At 45.2% G+C, this 12,557-nt stretch overlaps 1 protein-coding gene across 8 annotated transcripts in view; it reads left to right on the forward strand.

The window, feature by feature from the left end:
• Window positions 1–12,557, forward strand: part of LOC132333393 (high affinity cAMP-specific and IBMX-insensitive 3',5'-cyclic phosphodiesterase 8A-like) — a 151,727-nt gene that overhangs the window by 19,242 nt on the left and 119,928 nt on the right. For 5 of the 8 annotated variants that reach the window (XM_059858439.1, XM_059858441.1, XM_059858437.1 and 2 more), the window contains exon 1: window positions 6,472–7,475. The exons of 2 other annotated variants lie outside the window; for them this stretch is intronic. In XM_059858439.1, coding sequence (XP_059714422.1) covers window positions 7,215–7,475 — 261 coding nt within the window. In that variant the 5' untranslated portion in view covers window positions 6,472–7,214. Of the gene's footprint in view, window positions 1–6,465; window positions 7,476–12,557 lie in introns of those variants that run through there. One more of the 8 variants, XM_059858443.1, reaches the window with a different exon arrangement.

Genomic DNA, 12,557 nt, shown 5'->3' on the forward strand with positions numbered 1-12,557 from the left:
TCAGTGATCTAAGAACATAAATCTCACAGCCAGGACATGGGATTTTTTGCTATTGTGAATATATAATAAATCACTGCTCAGTATGACCGTGGATGATGTATCTGTTCCTTAAATAATAAATTCAGCAACCATGAAAGCCATCTGTTTTGCAGGTGTACAGTCTAGTCTTAGAGATTAATTGTGAGAGTTTTTCAGCTTCTGCTGCTGCCATACAGCAGAGATGAGTTTCTAGCTCCATATTTTGTTGTTCTCTTTGCCATTCTTACTCTGCCTGCCTTTGGGAAGGGTTAAGGATGCCGGCATGGGGAGGCAGGCAGGCTGCTGGCCACTAGCACTGCTGGTTCACCAGGAGCAAGCAAGAAAGGGGCTGCTGGGCAGGAGACAGGGGGATCCTGGGGGAGACTCAGGGGCAAGGAGTCTGTGGATTTGAGAGCCTGTCTTGAGTGAGTTCATTAGCTTGAACTGATCTTTTAGCTGCTGGGGTAAACAAAGACAATAAAGACTAAGAACTTGTCCTTCTAGCTATGATGGCCAAAGAAAACTGACATACTGATGGAGGACACAAATTGCTTGGGTTTTTTACTGATTTTTTTCCCCCTCTTGTTGGATCCAGGCAGGCCACGATGTAATATAGGGGATTGTGGCACTGGGAACCAATTCAGGAGTCTGAAGGGTCCTGAGGCTGTGGTCACTTTTGGGCTGAGCCTGGCTGACGCTGACTAGCTAAGGAAAGGATCTAATACTCCTAGGAAGCAGAGGGACAACAGGCACTTGTAGGGTGTAAGAATTGGGTATACCACTCCACCTAAAGGGACCAATTGTCATCCTTGGTTTAGTAGATCAAAAGGTTGCATGCTAAATAAATGTAAGTTGGCTTAAAAATACTTAGGAAGAGAGAAGGGAAAATTCTCCAAGAAGGAAACAGCTAATTCTCTATGGTCACAGCTGGCTGCATGGCCCTGTGTATCCAGACAGATAATACTGCTTGTGAAGCCCTGGGTAATTATAGGGGAGTGGGTGGGGACCACAGTGCTTTGTTCCTCCCTTCCCCACAAATTTTTGGTCAACTGAAGGCGAGGCCAGGCAGTAGGAGCTGTTGGAGGCTGCTTTGGCAGCAGCCCAGGAGCAGCTGGGTGATCCAGTGCAGCCTCTTGCATCCCAGAGCTGCTGCACTCCCCGGGCTGTGGGGGGCTCCAGGCTCAAGCACTGGGAAGACGTGGATTAGGGGGGAACATTGGACACTGGGGAAAAGAGGACTGGGAGGGAGAGAAGCAGCATCTGGAGGTTTGTGCCCAGCCATTAAGGTTGAGGAGCAGAGATCTGCTCACCTTCACTCTGCACCTGCTGTGGAAGCAGGTGCTGCTCCTGGGCAGTCTGGGGAGAGCCCACCAAAACAAAGCAGAGAAAGTAAAATGCTGAGGGAAACTTGAGAAGCATTGGACAGATGGACAGCAAAGAAGGTAGTCAAAGTGGAAAGAAGGTACAGTGGAGAAGAGGGTACATTTTTCTCATAGAAATAGTGTGTCAATCCTGCTGCTCACTGAGCAGTGCAGAGTGTGATGTGTAAACTACAGCTGCAAAAGCTGTTCTGACACCAGCTATGATGATGAAGTTTGTACATAACATGAAGGATCTGAGCTTTGGACTTGAATGTCTTTAGTGCTAGAGTTGAAAAAGTTGCTGACTTAGGCTGCCTTGAAGGCTCTGATTTCCAAGTGGTACAGACAGCTGTCTGTGTTCTGCAATTGCAATTACACAACAGCAGCAGCTGGACAGACTGCCAGGACATCAGGACAGCCTGCTCTCAGCTGCTTTGGGGCTTCTCAGGACATCAGGAAAGTGGTGCAGAAAACAAACTCACTGTACTTCTGTACATTCCAGGAGCTGGAGATGAGCTGTCTCAGGACAGATTTTACTCTTGTGCCACCTGAAAATACCCTGTTCCAGGATAACCTGATGCTCATACACAAACAAGCAGATGTACCCTGGTGGGGTGCAATGCTGATACTCACTTGGGGCTAAGGCAGCATATGGTCCTTGTTTCCTCTTCTAGAATATCTTGGGATGAGGAGAAAAACTCTGTCACAGCTTGCACGTGTCTGTAGTTGGTGTTGCAGAGTCCATTCAGCTGTTTGCATGCTGGCACATTTTCCACAGTTCTCCTCCTCCTTCTCCCCACTGCCTCCTTCACTGGCCTAAGGACCAACAGGATTGCCTAACTTTTCAGAAAGGCAAAAGACACAGTTGGAACATACAGCTGGTTTGGGGGGAGAAGCAATGAAAACCACAGAGAGTAATCTCCTACCAAGATTGCTGCCTGTGCTCACAGGACTGCAGTCATGCTCGCTCTGCCTTTGCTGGACAGACACTTTTCCCTAAGTGCCCACTGGTATTTGTTGCTCATGCAGATGTTAGCCCATCATTCCTTCTGTATAATTCTGCCTGCCCATGTCTCAGGTACTGAAGTATTATCAGAATTGGGATTTTGGCAACAAGGTTTTGCTCTGGGCCTTGGCATGCATTTTTGTGTGACTGGACAGGAGTGAACTGTCCCAGTGCTCGTGCATGGACTCCTACAACGTGAAATGGGAACTGGTCAAGGTCTGTGTGAAATGGATGGACACTGCTGACACAGCAAGGGTTTTGCTTATGGAAATGTGGGGGGAGATAGCAGACATGGGGAATAGTGGGGGATATCTGGGATGAAGTATGTTCAGTCTTTGGTCAAGAACATGCAGGATCCAATGTAATTTCTCTGTGAGAAGGATGAGGATGTGGCCGAATAGTGCCTTTTCAATCCTTTTAATTTTGACATGTTTTGTTCTCTAAATACTTTGATCTTCCCCAGAACCCACTTGTCTGCAGATGAAGCTGATAACAATCATTCCAGGCTCTTTCCTAGCATTCTTTCTTATTCTGCAGTCCTGAATGAAATTCAACCTTATTATCCATAAATAACCTTTCTCATTCCTCCAGCTGTCTCCTAGAGCTAGTTCACTTCTGACCTCTCCCTTACTGACTCTGTACTGACCTTGCACTTCCCCCACAGCCCTAATCTGCCAGTGTCTACACTCCTAGGCTTCCTCTGCTATTTTGCATGATTTTCTGTTTTTTTCTATCAGGGCCCACCATTTCCTGAGCTGCACTTCAGCAGTAAGTGTGAACAAGGCCCTTTATCCACACACTTCATTGAGTGCAGTGACAGATTACAACCATTGCCAACAATTTTGATGCTTTCACTCCGTCTCTCTGATTCTAGGCTCTGGGTAAATCTATACTTTCAACTGTATTTATCTATTGGCAATAAAACCCAGCATCAGTGTTTCCAAACTGTAGAGAAGCAGGACAATTCCAGTGCCAGTGTCTTGTTCAAAGAGCAGTGTTTTGTCTTTAGTTGAATTTTTATCAGTGGGACAACAACCCCAGTGGTTTTTCAATGGCTTTTATTAAACTACTAAGGGATCATTCAGTCTCATCTCAACCTCCCATTCAATGCAGTGTGAGTTCTCAACTGAAAATCTTACAAATGGATTTGTTTTGGTTTGTTTTTTTTAATGAAGTTAGGCTGTAAAAATAATCAGGAATAACCTGCCAATGGGCAGTTGTGGAAAAACTTTTTAAAAGAGCAACGTGGTCATGCACATCATATCTGCATGTACATTTTCTTGTTTTGTCATGCTGTGATCAAACAAAACATTTTCCTTCCCCCCAGTAATTGCCTGTCATTTACACAAATTTTTGTATTAGTTGAGTGGGAATTTGTTTGCATTCAAAGTGGAAAGCAGAGGTTTTTCCAATATTGATTTTTTTAAAATGACACCATGAATTGTACATTTTATCTCTATGTACCTGCAAACCAGACCCATTTATTTTACAAAGCAGAAAGCTTAACTCTAGGTGTCAGCACTGCAAACTGAATGTGCAGCTCTGAAAATGAAGTTTTGCTGTCTCTGACTCCTCCAGTGCCACCAGAAATAAAGTGCAATAGCAGTTTTGCTAACAGATCCATCAGGGCTGAGGAAGGGAGCCCACAATTATGCTTAACAGCACAAGTAGGAAATGTAGCATTCTTTTCTTCCACAGTCTTTTTCTAGCTGCACATAAGTGTGTTCTTATTAATGGCATCTAGTAAATAATGTTTAATGTAAAGGAAAGAATGAGGATGAGATCCATCTCCAAACAGTGCCCACTGTTTCAAATGGGTATGGTAAGCCTTTCCCTTCATTTGTTGTTAAATGCTTATATTGAGTGGGTCTCCAAAGTGATGAGAGGGCACAGGAAGCTGACTTCTTTTTCTGGTTCTAACAGGCTTGATAGATCAGCTGAATTAATGGGGTGGATGAAGTTTATGTGACTATTGCTTATACTTGAAACTGCACAGTAGCAGAAACATCGGGGAAGGAAAGACTTGATTTTCCAGCCTTTAATGCTAGCAATTATGAGAAGTAAATAAAAGCATTTCTGCATTGCAAGTACTGTGGTTATCCTGAAAAACCACATTTCTCAAAAGCACTGACTTTTGGCTTTGCATCTCTCAACTTTACAAGGTGCTCTCATTTGGGTCAAGTGATGCTGTTATGTATATGAGTGAAAAGCTGCTTCTTGCCATTCTTGTTGTCCATAGTCATCACTTATCTGCATGTTTTGCTTTTAATTATGACCTGATTGCATTTGTCGTGCAGTTAAGGCACTGTTAAAAGTGTGGCTGTCCTGAATGCACACAAGTGTGCTCCTGCTGAATTGGATTCTTCTGAAACACAATGATTCTGCCAGGGGACCACAGAAGTGTTCATGGCAAAAAGCAGGAGTAGTTCAAACAGTTTCCTCGTGTAACACATCATTTTCCCCTCTTGAGGTGCTGGAGATTATTGATAAAAGTCATGTCTCTGATATTTGGTTTTCACCATGTTCCAAAATCAAAAATTTGGTTGGGCCTTCTCTAAATTGCTGTTGTCTCTGATCTAGTGAAAACAGGCAGGACCTTGGAGAAGCACCTATGTGAATCATTGAGAATAAAGGTAGCAGAAGCTATGAATGACAGTGAAAAAAGCGAAAGGCACGTGAAGATGCCATGGGTTGTGTGTGGTCTCTGGTAGAGTACACTGTTGTATGTCTGTCGTTGAACCCGGGCTGCGCTTGAGCTGGTACTTCTGGAACACAAATTGTCTATGGCAGTAACTTGTTTTGCTCTGGGCATGGTGTCTAAGGGGCTTTAAATACAGCATGTTCTCTCTTAAAGTACATCCAGACATCTAGTCTCCCAGCACATCTATAGGATAAGGAAGCATACTTTCATATGATATAGAAACAGAAAAGGTTTATTTTACATACATATTCCAGGAAAAGTCTGCCTGCAGTTGATTTCCCAAGCCCCGGGGCCTGGCTCCACCCATAGCACCATCTTCCCTTTTCACAGGCTTTGCTTTCAAAAATATTTTCAAAGAAATTGGCATGGGCAGAGTCGAAAAGGAAAACGATGGGAAGCAACAACCGAGCCCGTTGTCCGGTTTCTGAAGCAGGGCGCCAGGTGTCTCACGGGGCAGCCGCTCGCTGCCTCCCCGAGGCGGCGTCCCGGGGCTCCCCCGAGCGCTGAGCGGTGCGGGCCGCGCTGCGGTGCGGTGCGAGCGGCGGTGCGGGGCCGCGGGCTCGGGCGGGGCCGGCGCGGCATTGGCCGCGGCCGCTGATCTGCATTGACGCCAGCGCGGGCCGGAGGTCAGCGCCGCCGGGCGCTGCATTGGCTCGGCCGGGAGCCGGGGCCGGGAGCCGGGGCGGCGCGGGGGGAGCCGCGGGCGGGGCGGGGCGGCGCGGGGCGGGCGGGGCGGCGGAGGGGCCGCGGCCGCGGCCGCCGCTGAGGAGCATCAATAATAACAAGGTGAGCGCGGCTCGAGGGACGGCGGCTGCGGGGAGCCAGGCATTTCCCTGCTGAGGGATGCAGACACCACGGCCCCGGGAACCAGAGCTCTCGCCGCTGCAGCCTTTGCCGCCGGGATGGGACGCTAGGATCGTTCTCCTTCTACTTCTCGCTCTTTTTAATTTTTCTCGCCCTTTTATTTTTTTATTTTTTAATTTTTCCCCTCTCGCCGTTTCGCATCACTTCTCTGCCCAAAAAATCAACCGCATCATGGAGGCCCTTTGATGCGTCCGCCCGCCGCGCCGGCTGCCCCCGCGGCTGAGGGAAGCCCTCCGGGCCGTGCCCGATCCCTCGAGGGGGCTCCCCGCGGCCCGGCCCGCCCCTGCCCCGCGGCGCTGAGCCGAGATGCCGCTGCGGCGGCCGGAGAGCCCCGCTGCCGCCTGACGGGGGGCTCTTCCTTCCTTCCGACGACGGGAACCTGAATGTCACCCCCGCGGCGGCCGCCCGCCCGCCCGCGACCGAGGCGGCGCGGGACGTGCCCAGCGCGGCGTGAGGAGCGCAGCCGGCTCCCCGGGGCGGCCGGGCGGCTTTCGCTCTTCGCTGGTATTTTTTAATAAATCTTTGACTTTTTAAATTTTTTTTTTTTTTTTTTTTTTTTGCCCCAAAGCACACCCCAAAGCGCACCCCCGGCACAGCGCAGCGCCGAGCGGGACCGCGAGGGGTGAGCGCGGCTCGGCGGGAGCGCGGACGCGGCGGTGGGGAGCGGCCCCCGGCCCGGTCCCGGGTTAATCGGTAACGCGGAGCAAGCCCGGGTGGAAAATGCGCCGTGCTCCGGGCTCAGGGGAGGAGATGGTGCCGTGCCCCCGGCCGCTCTGAGCGCCGAGCCGACGCCGAGGTGTGTGTGGTTTGGGGCTTGGGGTTTTTTTAGTTATTTTTGCCTTTTTTTGGTTGTTTTTGCCTTTTTTCTCCTATTTTTTTCCTGCTTTTACAAGAAGGAAAGAAAACGTTACCAAGATTCTCAGATGGCTTAGACAAATTAATAATAATCTGTGAAAATACGGAGTCGACCGGTTCTTGATTTCCCCCTTCCCTCCCCTCCAGCTCCCCAGCCCACTGCTGAGATTGAGCTTAAAGGACCCGTTTCCTGGAGGACGAGGAGAACAGACACGTTTCTGGTGGTGTAGAAGGGACCGATGGCAATGCTTCAGAGTGTAGCGGAGACGCAGGAGAGAGATTCAACCTGTTAACAAAAAAAAAAATTAAGCAGGGGAAAATATCAACGGGAAGGAAAGATATATATACATATATATATACACGTATATATATATACGATTTAGAAGTATTCCCCAGGTGGCCACAAAGCATGGGCTGTGTTCCAAGCACCAACCTCTCTGACAGCAGAGTGATCTGTCACAGTAGCAATGAGTCTGAGGAGTACAATTTCCCTCACCAGACCAACACAACCATGTCTCAACAGCAGCAAGGCAACCCCGTCCCAGGATTATTCATTAAATGCTACAACACATCCACTTATGAGGCGAGGACTAATTCCTCTAAGAAAGACAAGAGGGAGAACAGCCAGAGCATGGAGGCAGAGGCCCAGACCGGCAGATCCAATGTCAAGGTAAAAAGGGTGCTGAACACGAGCGCTGTTTCTCTCAGAACAGGAGCTGGCTGTAGCGGTTCAGCCCAAGCACTCTCCCGGCCGTTTTGCGGGAGCTTTTCCTGGCTTGGGCTTTACTTTCGTTTATAAACTAATCAGTGTCTTGGCGACTTTGTAGAGGTACCCGAGCCTCTTTCTTCACTCCACAAAATGAGTTTTCCTAATTCTGGGAAGGAGAGCGGTGTTAATTGTCCTCATGGACGGCTGGAGCCGGGTCCGCTGGGGCGCGGTGGGGCCGCGCCGTGCGGGGGATGCGCGCAGGGAGCCCCGCGGCGGTACCGGCCCGTCCCGCGTGGCTCTCCGTGCTTGTCCCCTTTGGAAACAGGGGCAGATCGCGGTCTGGAGCGGTCTGCGAGCTGGGCTGATCGCTTTACATACCTCTTCCACTGGGAAAGTTGAAGGGAGAGCGGCGGCGTGTTTTGCTTTAGGTACTGATTTACATTAGCAACTTGTTGACCTTGTCTGTTGCTGCAAATAGGGATTCTTTTTGCGAGTTTTTTTTTTCTGTGTGTTTGTGCCCATACTTTTGAGTAGAGGTACGACACAAGTGTGTTTGGAGTTGACAGGCACATACTGAAAAAAATTGTTATTCGTGATTATTTTCTTGGAAGTCTGACAGTGGTTTGGAGTGCTTGTTTGTCTGTCTGCTTTTTATCTGTTTGTTTATGAGTTGTACTTCAGCTCCTAATGTTATAGGTTTGGATTATATCTTTGCTGTTTTTTTTTTAAACTGCTTTTTATTTTGTTAAAATGAGTAGTTGCAAATGCAAGAAAAATCACTTTGTAGCAGCCCTGAGGATATTATATAACATGGCTGATCTGTTCTGGTTGCTGTGATGAGAGCTGAGATACACATGCTGTAAATATAAGATACAGGCTTGAGATGCAAGTGAGATCTAGCCGAATGTCAAGTGTTTTGCAGACTAACAGAAAATCTAATGATTTGTTGTTTACTTAGGTTTTTTACTTGCTTTCCAAGACAACTTCTAGAGTATTGACCTGGAATAATTTACTTCAGTTATGTGGGTGATTTTCTTTGATGGTTTTCCTTCAGATTTGGTAACCTTTGGTTATAGTTTAATAAGTTTCATAGTTTAAAAAAGTCTTGAAAATTAGCAGACACATTGAGAGTAGTGAGCTGGTGAGGAATTAACAATACTTAACTGAGAACACGAAGCTGAATGGTGGTGTACTAAAGTAAATTTCTGTGTTAACAGCACTGCACAGGAAATGAACTTCACGGCCCTGTTCACACGCGATAGATGAGCTCACGGCTAAAGCTGTGTTTAACGCAGCCGCCACACTCAGCAAGCTTAAGCTGTCATCTGAGTCCTGACAATTGTTTTGCCAGCTGAATTTGTAATAGTGATTATAATTGAATGTTACAAAACCTGAATCAAAAGTAGTCTTTTAAAACTTTTGTTCTGTGAATTTGTCTTTTGTGATTGTTTAAGGGGAAAAATCCCTCAAACCTGTTTCCAGAAGCATGTGTGGGAAGCAGTCTTAATTTAGTTAAATTTTGTTGCTCACCTTCAAGAACTTTGTACAAATTCTTGTTACTAGGTTTGGATAATTCAGCCAGACACTGTAGGTTGCTGTTGGTTTGTATGCATGCTGTGATGTCATTGACAGTAACTCCGATTTTTATCACTGTCACCTTTTCTGCCCCTGTCATCACTTAGCACAGTTCTGTTAAAGATGGGTTCTGAGAAATGAAAATGGAGCTCTATTTGTGATCAGTTGAATACAAAATCTGTTGGACACATCACATCTACATTATTTTCATGGGCAAAATCCTGTTTTTATCTTCAGAGCTGTCAGGCAGCATGGTATTTCTTTCTCTGCATTTATCATTAGCGTGTAGTACGACCAGATTTGCAATGCTAGATAACTGTGCTGTCTCAGAGATTGTGCTGGAGTGAGGGATCACTCCAGTGAAGTTTGGAAAGAAAGAAAAAGTGAGAAAATTGAAAACAATGTGCAGGAGCTTGAAATTCCTGAAGGCAAAAGGAGCATTGGGCAGGATGTTGTGCTGTTTTGTAATTAAAAGGATTTTTGGCTGTAGGAAGATCTGTAAGAGTTAGGGTGCTACTAAGAGCCATTGCTATTTCTTGGAGTGTGTAGTACACTCTTTATGGCCCTGGGGATTCCTTCACACGAACACAAAATGCTACAAACCTGGTGTGCTTTGTGCACTGGTGATGTCAGCCAGAATTTGTGTGAATCACCAGTAATCTGCCTGAATGACTTTTTCACTGGTGTTTCAGGGTGCTTTAAGCTGTTGCATATTCTCAAATTAAAGCCAACAGAATGCTGTGTTAGAGCTATCAACAAAACTTGGCCTGTGGGCCTGTGTGTAAATTTCATGTTTTCACTTTGGCTGGCATTAGTGTTAAGTTCATTAAAACATGTATAGTTTTAATAGTGCAATAATATTTACTATTAATATTACTATTACTGACTCAGTTTGCTAGCTATAGTGCACATTTTTCAAGTCAGAAAATGTAACAAAAAGAAAAAAAGTCCCATGTTAGTTGTAAAATGGTATCTCCCTCCTTAATTAGTATTTTCATATGTGGCTTTTATTTGACAATTACGAGCATCTTGGACTAAGTGCCATATTTAAACAGTGAACCAGCCATGGAAACTCTTCCCTAAATTTTCAATGTATTGCCTCTCCAGATTAAACCCTGTACTAGTGAAAGATGAGCAGGACTTGGATGCAAGGACTGGGGTTTGATTATCCAGTGCTACATAAAGAATGTCAAATTACACTTTACCCAGTACTGTTACAAAGAGGAGTTTCCCTGATTTTTGTTTTAACTCTGAAAATCTCAAGGAAGGACGCTCAAAATTGTGACAGTCTGTCCTTTTCATATATATTGGTTATGATTTTCAGATATTTTTGTAGTTGAATTTGTGGTAAAGGTACTTGGATTTATAGAAACCTGCTTAAACACTGTTAGAATAATAACTGTTTAATCCATAACGTAAGGGGAGTAAATGCTGAAAGGCATAAGGACTTCTTGGGTGTTTATTTAGAATTGGCTTGGATATTCATAATCATATGCTATCCCAACATCCTGTGTGTGTGGCTCTTCTCCAGCACATTAATATACACTGTAGCACCTTGATTTTGCTCTGTCATTCTTTTACGTAAGATTTCCTTCCTCTTTCCTTGAGGAACTCTCCCTCCTGGTACATTTAATACAGAATTATGTGCATTTGGGTGCAAGGGGATCAGAGAGTAAATCCACACTTCATTTGTTTGAAATTAAAATTACTCCCAAGTCAGAAGGACCGAATGTGAAATAGTCTTTTGATTTATCAGCTGATGAGGGGCAGCCAGTTTAAATCCATGCCCCTACAGCCAGTAAGTTTTCTGCATTCAAACCCTGAAAGTGCCTGTGAATTTTGCAGTCACTGCAAACCCACGTTGCATAATTCTGCATAGGCTGTATGCTGTGTGGCACCTGCAGTGCTGAAGTGGATCTCATTTCAGCAGTTAGCAGCACATTATTTAGTCCATTAAGCTGTCTGCTCTTTTCCTCCCTGTCTGGTAATTCCTTTCCCTCAGAACACGTGAGCACTCCCTCCCTTTGATACTCCCACACTTTCTGTCCATGCTTCCACTGAGGCCATCCACCCTCTCCTGAATCCTCCCTGTTCCCACTGAAGCTGTCCTCAATCATTTCCCCGACAAACTTCCCATCCCCATTTCCCTCCCACTTCCACTGACGTCAGCTCTCCTGTACAGAGATCCTTGCTTGCCCTGAGAGGATCCTTCCCACGCTGACATCCGTGAACTTTTCTCAGTCTCCAGACTTTCACACTGATACTTTTAATGCTGTTGTTGTCAGGCATGAGCCCTTTCTCCAGGGGATGGGAGTCGAATTTTTAAATTGTATGAAGTGCTGTAGTAACACGTGAACTGGGCTCATATTTAGGTCCAATTTTTATCTTTTTAAGTTTCCTGTTGTTTGTTATGTAAATTGGAAAAAACCCAAACTGTAAATCACTCACAGTATATACATGGCTACACTACAAAGACAGCATAAGCTGTGGTTTTAATTTTCAAAGCATTATTATTGGTACCTCTTCTTGTCATGCAAACCAACTCATAGAAAATGTGTCACTGCATCTGAGGGCAATTCTTTGTGTGCCTGAGATGAGCAAGGTTAGACCCTGAATTTTTGGAGTATTTTCTGTTGGTAAAAACTTCACTGAAACTCAGCTGAAAATTCCTGAGCCTTTTCTGTTGTTCTTCAGTGCTGCTGTCTGGGCTTGCTCTGTGTCTTTTCCCTGGCCATTTTATGTAGTTAAGTACTAAGCTCTTCCTTTTCTGCCTCCTGAATCTGTCCATAGGGGATGTATTAATCCAAGCCTTTATTTCTGCAGTTCTAGATATTTTTCTTACTGTGTTGTACCTTTTGTATTCTTAATTGTATGGCTCAGATTGAAGTGTAAGTACATTTACAGTGAGAAATTTCCTACTTGTAGAGTGTACTTATAAGCCTGGCAGAATAACAGGAGGTGATCTATAAATGAGTTTTTACCATTCCCAGTATTACACGTGGTGTGAAATTCCAATGCAAGTTAACAGCTTTGCCTTGCTATTTAAGTTACCAGCAATTCAGATTTTACATCCCAAATGCTAAGTTTAAGTTAAAGGTACAAAATGGTTACACCCACTTGCAAATACTTTTCATTCAATGAATTGTAGATTAGAGAATGCTTACAATCTGTGTGACAATGAAGAATGTCTTATTAAGAAAGTTGTTCATGGTTCATTTGAATCTAAGAAAAAATACTGTTTGGAAACTGTTTTGCTTTCCATTTTGCATGCTTTAATATTTGTTCCTCATGTTCAAGTAAGGGTCCATGTCAAGAAAGGGAGAGGTATTTGAGTGAGAATTATTTTTAACATCCATTGAAATTGTTATATCCAGCAGTCGCCACTACCAACAGTGATAAATAGCTGTTTTGTTTTAGTATTATTTGAACATTTGTTCACCTCTCTTGGCTGTCACATTGAAAAAGGAC

The sequence above is a fragment of the Haemorhous mexicanus genome, chromosome 13 (assembly GCF_027477595.1).
Source record: "Haemorhous mexicanus isolate bHaeMex1 chromosome 13, bHaeMex1.pri, whole genome shotgun sequence".
NCBI classification, from domain to species: Eukaryota; Metazoa; Chordata; class Aves; order Passeriformes; family Fringillidae; genus Haemorhous; species Haemorhous mexicanus.